At 48.6% G+C, this 12,751-nt stretch overlaps 1 protein-coding gene across 4 annotated transcripts in view; it reads right to left on the bottom strand.

Moving 5' to 3' along the window:
* The window catches only part of PROM1 (prominin 1), a 104,724-nt gene that overhangs the window by 54,395 nt on the left and 37,578 nt on the right, over nucleotides 1–12,751 (bottom strand). For all 4 annotated transcript variants that reach the window (XM_045771382.2, XM_045771383.2, XM_045771381.2 and 1 more), the window contains one exon: nucleotides 7,033–7,088. In XM_045771382.2, the coding sequence (XP_045627338.2) occupies nucleotides 7,033–7,088 (56 nt within the window). The remainder of the gene's footprint in view (nucleotides 1–7,032; nucleotides 7,089–12,751) is intronic.

Here is a 12,751-nt window from a genome sequence, read left to right as displayed (position 1 = left end):
TATCAATATACTAATCAGTTGCGGCCGGGGCGGGGAGATTAGAGGGAAAGTTACACAAGAGCAACACACTAACCATGTGGTCTTCGCACAACAGAGGACCAGCAGCGGCCTAGAGCCCCAGCCAGAGCAACAGCTTCCAAAGTGTCCTTCCTCAGCTGAGACTCTGAGGGCATCAGCATTCCATGGACTCCCAGCATGTTTCATTCAAACCTCTTAATGTGAACTTGTTACTTAATCCTGGCTTCGTGTCCTGTTCTTCTTGACCATTCTGTTCCTAAGAAGAACCTCATGCTTCCCCTTCCTCCCTCCGGCTCCCTGGTGCTGCCTCTTCCCCCAGAACATGATTCCCTTCCCTGCTCTGCTCATGAAACTCAAGCCTGCCTGGATGTTGCGCCCTCCTGGAAATGTGTCTTGAGAACCGAGTCTGGGTTTGCTTTCATCCCTGCTTCATGCTGCCTTGGAGCCCACACTTGCCCCACATGGAAGGACTCTCCCATGGGAGCACTGCCCGAGCCATGCTGTTCGCTCCGAAAGAGCAAGAACCATGACGTCACGCTGACCATTCATTCTGTCGCGAGCGCCCACCCCGGGACCTGGCATGCCACAGGGGCCCAACTGGAATCAGGTAACCTTATGAACGGAGGGAGTTCCCTAAATGGTGATCCAGAGATAGGGCTGGACCGCCCCTCAGTGAAATAGGAAAATGAAGATGCAATGAGTTTCCCATGAAGTGAGATTCGCTCAGTGTCGCCTTTTGGTGGGGAGAGGGAGGTGACAGGTATATGAAAGGGGACAAAGTTAGTGTTGTTGCTACGGTGGGTTTTAAATATCCTCGTGTGGCAAAATAAAATTGGGTGGCTCTATGTCATTCCCTGGATTACTTTTTTGGAACTGTGTGCTCTGGAAAATCTAAAAGTTTGGAAACTATAGCTTTGGAGGGCAGATTTTCACAGATGTGAAAGAACGATGATTGTGATATTAGTAACTTTTAAATGAGGCATCCGACACGTTGGGGTGAGCAGCTCAGATACACACGCCCTCAGGCATCTTGAATGACCCCGGGCATGGGCCTCACAGGCTCCTTGCCTCCCAAACTTACTACCATAAACACCTCACAGCACGTGAAAAAAAACACTGGCTTCCGCCTCCTCCCCTTGAGTGGGTATCAGGAGATTTGGGTAAACACAGGCATCTGTCTTGAAAGCAAGCCCCGTATCATGGCTATGCTCAGGTGGGTTTCGGAAACCTGCTCTCAGCTCTAAGGCTGATCGTGCTGGGCTGAGGCCGGGGCAGAACCACCTATTACAACAATCAGCGGATTCTCTCGTGTTTAGTTTTCCCACTGAGGGGTCGGTCTGGTCTGACATGTCTGATGGGGTACCAGCAAACCCAGCAGTGGAGCTGGGCGCATCTTTACCTCTTCCCTGTCCATGCAGGCTGTCACATGGGTATAAAGTTATTTTCATGCAATGCAGCTGTTTGAATCCCACTGTGCTGCTTTGGGTCTGTGACTCCCCACTCCAGTTAATTACCCATTATCGTCACCAGGGGACCATTTGAAAAATATCAATAACCAGCCAGCCCTGACCAACTACATCAGAATCTCCGGGGGACGGGCCTAGACCGTGTTGCCAATGCTACTCTGAGCCTTCGTGACCTTCCTGACACAACGGGGATAAGCAGAGATCCTACTTTATGCAGTTTTTGCAAAGAGAACAAGAGAAAACAGTGAGCAGCAACACATTTTGTGCATTATTCATTTCTAAGCGCTTTACATATACTATTTAATGTATGTTAAATGAGTTAATACATGTGAAGTGCTTAGACCCAGGTTCCCAGAGTAATGCTCAATCAGTCAATCAGTCATCATTATCATCATCGTCATCATCATCATCAGAAGTAATTATAAATGCATGTTAACATTCTTATCTCTCACCTCCAACAAGCCTCAGGCAATGATCCTGGTCACGGACTATCTCGCACCGCTTCCTCTCTAAATGCTTCTGAGATCCCTAGAAGGTACTTTCCTTACTTGGAAAGGAGAGTGTGTTCTTACAGGCAGCATACCACGTGCCCCCGGGGCGGCAGGAAACAAGGAACTCACTCACTTACCTTTCGCAGACATGTAGGTGGGTTGCAAATACCAGACGCCCACCTGGAATGCTGACCTGCCATTTCCTAAGTGCCAAATCGATATCCATGACTGTTAGCACTAGTGAGGTCCTAAAAGGCAGCGGGGACGAGGCCCAGGCCCAGCACCTGCCCCCAGTGGAAGGTTCAAGAAAGGGAAAGGTAATAACTGAGGGATGACGTGAATGAGGAGGGGCAGCCGACCAAGAGGCTGGAGTAGAGAAGGACCATGCCCACGAGGAAACGAACCCAGGAGGTCATCCCAAAGAAGCTGGCTGCTCCTACGGACAGGGATGCGCAGAACGAAAAGATGGAGGTGGGGGCGGGGGTGCTGCTGGGAGAACTGTCCCCCGGAAAGGTTTCTACAGGTACAGGTGGCACTTAGGGGTTGTTGGTGGGAACCAGTCGTAATCATCTACCTTAACTGCCCCGAACTATGCATTCTTTGAAGACAGGAACTGGATCCTTGTATTTAATGGAGGAGCCGATGCTTGACAAGCTCGGCTAAGGGGCTCTTTTGCAGAAAGCCCACGTGAGCTGGGAGGAGGGTGATGGTACGCTGTTTCCCTTGGTTTCCAGTCAGCCAGAGACTCTGGGAAGGGGCTCACCCCCATGTGGATCCGCGAGGAAACGCACTCAGGTGCGAGCTGCCCGTGTAAGCTCTACCTGACGTCTGTCGTGAGGACACACTATTCCTCTGAAGACCAAACGGGGTAATGCTTGTAAGTCATGGACAAGGGCACCGCCGCCAAGCACGTGCTTCAGAGACGCTAGGAACCTGGGGCTATGAGACTCGTCGCTCGGATTTCCATAGCTTCCTCTGCCGGGTCCTCAGCTTCCCTCATGGCTGCATAATTCCAAGTCCTGTGCCCTCCTGGCCTTCCATTTCTGCCCGACCACTTCTTCCCAGGGATGGTTACGCACTATCACGGTTTGTGGCTTAATAGGTCGAAGGCTGGGCACGGTGGCTGTCAGTCTCTCCATGCGGCCAGAACACTCGCGTGAGCGGCAAATTAGACACTTTAGGACGGCAGTCCAGTGGCCAGGGTGGAGCCTAACTTTTGTTGGTGGTGTGCTTGTCAGTTTGCAGTTAGACTCATCTGGGTACGAATCCCAGTTTCACCCTTTAGTCACTGGGTGACCTTGGGCAAGTCCCCCAGCCTCTCTGAGTGCGGGATTCTCTTGCCTGTGCAGTGCACAGCTCTTTCTGCCTCGGAGAGGTGTCATTGTGAGGATTAGAAACAATGTCAGGCTCCTGAGCCAGTGTCGGCCCGGGGTGGACAAGAAATGTTGGCTCTTAGTCTTACAGAGAGGGCGATGACCCAGTCATCAGAAGCAATGGAGCAGCTTTGTGCCCCCAGCCAAGTGCTCATAAACAGAAGTAAGGCTGTATTTCTCATCTGCTCTACATGTCTTGACGTCTCGGTTTACATGCCAGCTCTACCGTGGAGTCTTTTCCTGATTTCCCAGGGGCAACAAGAATCCCCCTTCTCTGAACATTCACGGTCCCTTATCAGAACCTCTTATGTGATGTGAACCCCCCTTCATCTCACAGCCCAGTGTCGACGGCATTAGTCTGCTGGGGCCGCCATGACAGAGTGCCACAGGCCAGAGGGCCTGAACAACAGAAGGGTATTTCCTCACAGTTCTGGGCGCCGGGAGTCCGAGATCAAGGTGTGGGCAGGGATGGGGTCTTCTGAGGCCTCTCTCCTTGGCTTGCAAACGGCTGTCCTCTCCCTGTGTCCTTAGGCGGTCTTTTCTCTGTGTGTGTGTCCTAATCTCCTCTTCTAAGAAGGATACCAGTCAGACTGGATTAGGATCCACTAATGACCCCATTTTAAGTTAATTACCCATATAACAGTGCTATCTCTAAACACAATCCCACTCTGAGGCCCTGAGGATTAGGACTTCCACCTATGAACTGGGGGCACAATCAGCCCATAGCATCCATGTTTATTTCTTATCCCATAACCTCCCTTCCACCAACGGCAGGTTGGTGGAGTGAAGACCATACTTCCACATGTTTGTCCCCCTGCCGTGCCTTGTTCCTACTCAGCATTCTGTCAGTAGTGATAAAATGAATACATAAAACAAAAGAGAGAAGAATTAAAAATGTCAAGGAGGAGAGGGGCCAAGGATTGTAAAAGCACTACCTTTAACTTTCAGTGGAAGTGTAAAAAGGAGGCAGTTGTGTAAAGGGAGCCCTATTTCCCTTCCAACGTCAGGCCCCGCCCTTGGAACAAAAGGTCTGCTGAATGTCTCTGAAGCTCGTTATGAAGAGAGTTCACTACGAGAGCACCCAGCTGGGAGGTCACTGCCTCAGCGGCCCCACCACCGTCTGAGGGCTCACCAGAGGTGCTCAGCTCAGGACAAAGAAAAGCTGAAAAGGCTCCTTAGGGCCACTCGTGGGGCCAGACCCGCCCTGCGTGACTGGGTGATGAGAGAGCCCGTGGGCACCGGTCAGTGCAGAAGATGCTGTCGGTGTCCCCCACCTCCCTCAGGCCTCAGTCACCTCCCTGTGCCTCCTCGAACTTCTAGCCACTGGCATCTTCAACTCTGCGCTTCCTTTTCTGGCCATGGCAGGTCAGAAGTGCTTAGGGATGAACACTTTTCCCCACCCCCACACAGCCCTTAGCCTGTGTGCCTTCAGTCTCGGCGTCTGGATCCCTCAGCTCCCTCACCCTTCCCGTGGGCTAATTCGGACACTGGTGGTTTGCACCGTTTCCCCAGCAATTCTATAGGATGACGCTGCAGTCGCCCCTCGTGGCAGGTGGCGTCAGGCCGCACCCTTTACAGGCTGCCCTCCCTGCCTCATATGATCTCTCCACTTCCCAGCCGGTGTTGCCTGCACCTCCGGAACAAACGACTAGCCCGTGAGACCTGGACTTCTGATCTGCTGGGGAGGACTCCACCCAACACAGCCAGCACACATCTAAGGGGCACACGTCAGACTAGACCCGTCAGACAGCTCCCTCCCCAGGTGCCTGGCTTCTCTGGTGTCTTCGCCTCACCGAATCCCGCTTCCCTGGACAGCTGTGGAACACATGACCTAGCCCCACACGGAGGGGAGGATTCAGGTCTTCCATCTGGGCTCCGCTCTGCCTCCTCTCTCCACTTCCCCCCACGCCAGTGGGTTTTGTTCACCTACAAAGGCACCTGAGGTGGAGAGGAGATCAGGCACTAGGGAGCTCCCAATTTTACAGGAGCTCCCCATCGAATGCCAAGCCCGCCATAAAGGACTTGCCCAGCTCAGAATCCTGCCCTGGGTAGTGGCAGCCCAACACCGGCTCCAACTTGCCGGGCTGCTCAGAGCCCCCTCAGGGTCTCCGGACCCCATCCTCCAAGGCCTGGACCAGGTGAATCACACTAACCCCACCCATTCCTTGGCAGAAGTAGTTGGCATTCAGGCCAGGCTGCTGATGGCACGCTAATTGTCAATATCGATATAAAAGCCACAGTCACTTTGCTCCGCCCAGGGAGGCAGGCAGACCTGGGCAACCGTGTCTGGGAGACCCATGAAGCCAGTGGCATTTAATAATGAAAATGCCTTCCGCAGTACTAGGGAAGGCCGTGAGCACTAGGGAGACACGGGTTCATCATCTCCTACACACGTCAATGGGTTTTAGATAAGGCTTTCCTCCCTGGCTTCTGTGTTTGTTTTCTCTTGAGCATTGTTTCATTGAGATTGTGAACAGGAGGCACGGTAGCCACAGCCATGCACTGGGCAGGAGCTCACCACCCTCCCCATACGCGGCCCCCACGCCCACTGGGAACACTGTCATTCACGTTGGCTGTGGCTGGCCATTAAAGAATGTCCACCATACCTCTGCTTTTATTGTTCTCTTGATAATCGCCGTCGTGCCAGGGAAGGAGAGCAAAGTGCCTAATTCTGCAGGACGAACAGCTTGACAAACAGATTCAACTATTTTTTTTTTATTACCCCAACATTCAATTCAACAAACATTTGTCTATTTATTTCTCTGGCAACCCACACTCACGGTGAACCGAAATCAAAAGAATACACTTCAGTTTAGGTAGTCGATCGTTGACGCAAACGGAGTGAATGAGGGGAGCAGCACCTTGGTGTTAAGTAGAAACACACAAGGTCTTTTGATACTTTCTGAAAATACTGTCCACTCGTGTTAGCGAGCGTTCAGGGTCCAGCTCAGCTCTCCTTCCTCTCTACTCTTTCTCACCTTGTGCTGGCGGCTCACACGGTCCCCGAAGCCTGGGATGCCGGCAAATCCACCTCCCCCTCTGCTCCAGCCCCGCTTATCGTCCTTTTCACCACAAGCCCCCCAGTCACCTCCTTACGGAAGAGCTTCCGGTCAGACTGAATTAATTTCATCTACATTCCTCTGCGTGTTACTTGTAAATCGACCCATTTCCTTCTTCTCCTTCTTCTTTAAACAATTAGGTAGGGTCTCTGCCATCTGGCTCTTCGCCTCCTGAGACTAGGGGCTATTTTCCTTACCTCTAGCCCGGGCAAGTGCACACACAGAGCCCTCAATGGACCTGTTCAAATGTGAAGCTGCTTTTCAACAAACTATATTTTAAAACAAAGTACACATCTCTGTTTCTAGAAACGCTCAAACAATTCCACGTAGTTAGGGAGTTCTTCTCCCTTAGCTAAAAGAGTACCGTAATACTTCCCTTAAGGAAATTCCAGTTTTTAAATGACATACACCTTGAAAGGAGAATGTTTCTTCGAATCCTACTTTTGGAATTTCTGCTGTAGTTCATGTGGGATTTATAAGGTGCTTCAATATTCCATGAAAGTTCTTAGTCAAAAAAAAAATTTACAAATTTCACAGATTAACTGATTGTTTAAAGATTTACTTCCAAGTCAGCCAAAATTTTGTACATACTTACTTTCATAACAAATATATCAATAAAAATTACCTTCTCATACTCAGTTGAGAAGTCAAACTTCTTTTGTAGAATTTTTCTTAAAATATCTGGGGGAAAAAAAGCCACAAGAGAATAGCAAGATTACTTTTTCAGTAAAAACACAAAATGCATATTTAGGAAATAAGGTCTATATATACTCACAAATTATTGTACTTCTATGTAGTATTCTTATAATTTTATTCCTATTCCTTTTTTTTTTTAAATGTATTTATTTTAGAGAGAGAGAGTGCATAAGCAGGGGGAGGGACAGAGGGAGCGAGGGGGAGAGACTCCCCTAGCAGACTCCCTGCTGAGTGGGAAGCCCAATGCGGGGCTCCGTCCCAGGAGCCCGAGATCATGACCTGAGCCCAAATCAAGAGTCAGACGCTCAACGACCAAGCCACCCAGGTGCTCATCTTTGGTTTATTTTATAGATTAGGCTTCTGTTCTAGATTTCATTGGATGTAAGGGGTCCACCGATGATTTTTTTTAATTAGAAATCATCCATTTATTAAAATATATTTAATGACACAGGTGATGTTCATGTGTTGCATTTGGGAATCCTGGTCTAGGTAAGAGTTGGGAGGGAGTCCAAGCTCCGCTAGTCTCTGGGTGTCTAAATCTTGGGTGAAGAATTAACTACCACAAGCATCTTCATCTGCAAATCGGGATGACGTCAGTCCCCACCCTCGAAGGGCGGCTTCGGCCCAAGTGAGATAATGTGGATAAAGAGAACAATCCAGGGCTCGGCACAGGGCGGGCACTCAGTGTATGCGGTCACTACCACTCTGTGGATGGATTTAGGAAAAGTCTGCCGCTGAGCAGTGTGCAGGGTGAGTGCTGCGTGGAGGACGGGAGTCTGGCCACGGGGTACCCACTCGCTTTTCTCGCCTTTATAAACCCAAACCAACCAACCCAAATGAAAACTTAGGATTTCTTCTGGGGAGCTGCCCCCTTCATCCTCTCCGGTCACACTGACCAGGGAAGTGGCCCCAGAGAGATGGATCCTCACTGGCCTAGGTGGGCAGATCTGCACGTGTGGCCTGTGAACAACTCCCCCCCGCCCCCGGAATCCTGGAGTCCTGAAGATCTGCTCAGGGTGCCCACGAGATGGAAGCAGAAGATGTTATTTGCCATTTCACTGGGTTGGCATTTGTATTCAGAGTGGAGAAGCCTGTAGTGATTTGGCACGAACCACGCAGTGTTCACTGTGTTCGCCGCTGCCGTGAACTTGTTGAAGACAGAAAGCCCAGTTACACGTCAGAAGAATCTTGGTGAAACATTACAAAATCGTGATTTTATCAGATCTCAACCTCTGAGTAACCATCTTTCTATTATTCAGCGTGAGGACACGGAAGTATACAGAAGGCGCTCCTGTTGCACACCGCCGTATCCCGCTGCCTCCAGAGAGAGCACTGGGTCCTCGTTTAAACCCTCCATGTGTCTCACGGAGCACTGTTGTCGCTTGGAAGAAAGACAAACCATGGTTATCCAGCCTTGAGTATCTTGTAGACATTTTCTCTAAAATGGAGAAAGTGGAGCTTGCAACTTCAAGAAAGCGGCGGACAGGACTTGTTGCCAGTGATAAAATTAGAGCATTGAAGCAAAAATTAGAATTTTGCAAAATTTGTATCCGGGGGGTTGACAGACGCGGGATTTTACCGCATCGTTCTCACTCCACGTTAACAGGTTCTATCCATAACACGTGCAGCGGGTGCTTCCCTCGCAGAGCTACGTGGAGGCAGGCGAGTACGACACACGCGGATCATGTGTCGGCCGCAGCCTCCGTGAGACCGCGACAGTCTTCCGATGTCAAACAGACGATCCCATCAGTTCGCCGGAGGACTCTCCCAAGTTCCTGGGATCCTGGTGGTCCCAGGTGTCGAGGAACGGTCCCAGCTACACCAAACGGCACTCCCTACTGACAGCTCACCCCTGTCCTTTGTCTGCCAGCTGGGCCCGTCTCTCTGCCAAAGCGGATCCGAGGCTTTGAAGCAGGGATGTTCTCCCTCCCTCTGGTTTAGAGCAGCACGGCCCGAAAGAAATTTTTGGGAAGCCATACAAGTCATTTCAAATTTCCTAGTAGCCACATTTAAAAAGTGAAAAGAAACAGGAGATTATTTTAAATTAATTTTAATATATGTTGTGCTTAATCCAGATACATGCAGTGTATTGTCTTTCCTATTTGCAATCAATATAAAAATATTAATGAGCTACTTTGCAGCCTTCTTTTCACATTAAGTGTTCAGGGTCTGGTGCAGATGCTCGTCAGTACATCTTAGGTCAGGTTAGCCACCGTTCAGGTGCTCAGGGGCCACATGTGGCCGTGGCCTCCCTACTGGATGACACAGGGTTAGAAGCTACAGGTCATCCACCTTGGAGCGATTCCACTTTACCCAAAGCGTCAAGGCCCCTGACCTTCTCCTTAACCACCCCCCCTCCAGTGCACCCTGTCATGAGAACACAAAATGAGCACGCACGATATCCATGCTCCCTTTGCCTTCCCTGTGTCTCTCTAAGTGGCTCTGAATCCAGGTAAATGAGCATGGGAAAGGCCTGTAGCATACAGCCCAGCATCTTTATTTGTAAAGCCCTGGCATTAACGCTCACACCTCCTGTGGGAAGTCCTGAAGCCCCGCCCTAGGAAACTCTATCTCAGCTTTAACATGTGTGCTGCTGGGGAGACCTTTGAACCGACGATGGTCCATCTCAGAAAGCATATGGAAGACCCGGGGCCCCATTTCTGCTCCCCGAGGCCCCGCCCCCCCTGCTTGGTGATTCTGCTGCACTGTGATCCTCTGTGTTTGTCTCTGTCTTCCCGGCCAGCTCTTTAAAGGCTTCCAGCAGAGACTATCTTGACCTCTGTTCCCGGGTTTCAGAGCTCTTTGTGGTATTGATACTGCATAAACAGAATATGATCATAAAAAGTGTTGCTTCCTTTCCGTAGATCAGAAGTCTGTGATTAGTTCCTGGTATTGCCTGGTGAGCGAGGAGGCCGTTAGCACTTGGGCTACCACAGTGTTATCCTGACGTCCGTGAGACCTGGGTGTGGACAACAGTGGCCACCTTGTCGTTCCTGAACTGCTCGGACAGAGCCTGAGAGAGACTTAGCATGGGCCAGACAATTCCCAGAGCCCAGGGAAAGATTCTCCCTGCCCTGAACTTGGGGAGGTATCTGGCCACCTTTCCCATGTGGTGATTTATTTTCCATTACACCAATCCTGTGCTCTTTCCACACCCTAACAGTTGCCTCTTAAGACACAGCAGTGGGAGGGAAATATGGAAGCCAGCGGACAGGAAGTTCTTTTCATGGTGGAAGACCGCTTCTCGGTATCTGGTCTCATGAAGGGGCTCTGTGGGTCTTTCCACCATGATGGTGGCTATGAGCCTCTCTTCAGTCAACGTTTAGAGGGTACCATGTCTTCTTACCTGGGATTTAATTTTAAATTTCATGTGCTGATGAAAATTAAGGAAGGTAGCAGCAAGGGCTAATTCTGACCTCTTGTGTTATTCTACCAACTTAGAAAGTAGGTTGGTTTTATTTGGTTGGTTGGTTTCAGGTTTTTTGCTGTGTGTGTGTGTGTGTGTGTGTGAATAATTTCTCCATGGATTTTTTGTTGTCTGATGCCACACAGCAAGATAAAATAAGAAAAGCAGGATCCATATATAAAAAAATCCATCTTCCTTATCTTAGTCAAAACTCATCTTTGACTAAGATATTTCTGTTCCTTAACTGGCTTCTCTTAACACATATGTAGGCTCTGGCCCAAGCTGGGCAAAATGAGATTCCACTCTTGGAATGTTCCTCTTGGGAAATGGGTAGACAACTTAAACACACACACACACACACACACACACACACACACACACACACACCAAAAAACCCTGCCGTTGGCAGTTGATTCCTCAGATTTGGGATGAACTTAAGTGGTCTTGCAAGGATTTTGCTGGTACCTATTTGACAAGACTTACCTGGCTAGGTCTCTAATTAAAGGATGTGCTGCCTTATATCTTCTAAAGTGTGTTCTTGCCATTTATTGGGAACAGAACCTCCCCAAAGTGCTAAATTATATTTAAAAAGTGTTTTTTAAGGAAGAGATTTTAATGTCTGATGTAAATAAACATTAATATGTTGCAAGTAATCCTTTTAAGGTTTTGAAAATTTATTTATTTGCGAGGGGGAGGCAGGGGGGAGGGAGAAGGACAAGCAGACTCCCCATTGAATGCAGAACCCAACCAATCTCATGACCTGACCCTGAGATCATGACCTGAGCGGAAACCAAGAGTTAGAAGCTCAACGGACTGAGCCACCCAGGCGCCCCATTTCTTAATCTATGTAAAACAGTATTATTTGTAATGCAGTTCTTGAGAAAATACTTTTACAGAATGTTATTTTGTTCGTAGCGGGTAATTTTTCTGCCAAAAGTCTTCTAATTTTAGTTTGTTTTATTTTAAAGGCTTTTTAAAAAGTTTAGTAAAGTTTCATATTCAGGTCATTTTAATTACTCTTTTTGCTTTTTTTTCCTATCTGATGTTTTCTAGTCTCTTTAACTAGATGCAGCAGAATTATTAAAGACAGAATTATTAAAATTAAACCAAAACTGGAGTGATAACCTTAGAAGCATTATGGTGTTAAGCATCAAAATTAGAGACTAAAACATACAGAATGGGTTTTTCTTTATAAACACAATTTAGAGAGTGAATCTTTTCTTTAATCATTTTTTTCCAGAAATGTCAAGTTAAATATATTTGTACTCAGAACCCTTACTAATAAAAATTAAACACACACACACACACACACGCATGCACACACACACTAAGGTCTCTCAGGCCCGTAGAGTGTTTGCTTGGAAATGTGATTAACTAAGAGCATAAACAGTGTTAAGTGTTCCCCGGTGGAGACACCACCGTGTCCCTCTTTGACCTCCAGGGGCACTGTCTTAAACTCCTGTGGTGTGGGGGTCTCTCTACTAAGAATGACATAATCTGTTAATTTATGCATTAAATCAACACTATAAAGTAAAAGATTTTATTCAGGTTTCTACTAAAAGGATTAGTTTTATAAGTAGTATAAAATAATATAAGTTTAACTTAGAAACTTACAAAAGCTAGGTTTGTGAATGTATAACTTCCAAAATTTAAATATTAACTGAAACTTTAATCGTTTCTTTCCAGGCACAAAAGACTTTCCGCAGGCTCTTAAACATCAATTTGACAACTCGCCCCCTCCCCCACGCTAGACCGAATCCCTGAGGGGAGGACGGGCAGGTAGGCAAACCAAGTGGAATGCCTGACAAGTGCAGAGAAAACACAAACCTGGACAGGTCAAAGTGTTAACTTCCCGGATGTGCTGGCATTCCACGGGGTAAGGAAGAGCGAGGGGCGCTCTGCCCTAAAAGAAGTGCTCAGTGCGGTGCTCGGTATCCGATACACTAACGCGAAAACATTAGCATCTTCCACTTCCTCCCTGGTACTGCACAATCTTCCTGTTCTGCCTTTTCCGATCCTTCCGCTGTGGCACAGAAGGTGAGTGCCTGGCAGAACCCATGCGTCACCTCACGATCTCTGGTCCACTGCTTAACCGCATTCCCCAGACCCCACGCCCTTAGATGGGACATGGGACTTGCGTTCTGGCCAATGGAACGTGGACAGGTGTGTGTACAGAACACCTCCAGGCCTGGCCTCTAAAAACTCCCAGGAGACCTTGTGTGCTCGCCCTCTTTACCCATCT

This window comes from Ursus americanus, chromosome 8 (genome assembly GCF_024610735.1).
Source record: "Ursus americanus isolate L20-20 chromosome 8, mUrsAme1.1.p, whole genome shotgun sequence".
Taxonomy (NCBI): Eukaryota; Metazoa; Chordata; class Mammalia; order Carnivora; family Ursidae; genus Ursus; species Ursus americanus.
This window is presented reverse-complemented; position numbering and strand designations above follow the sequence as displayed.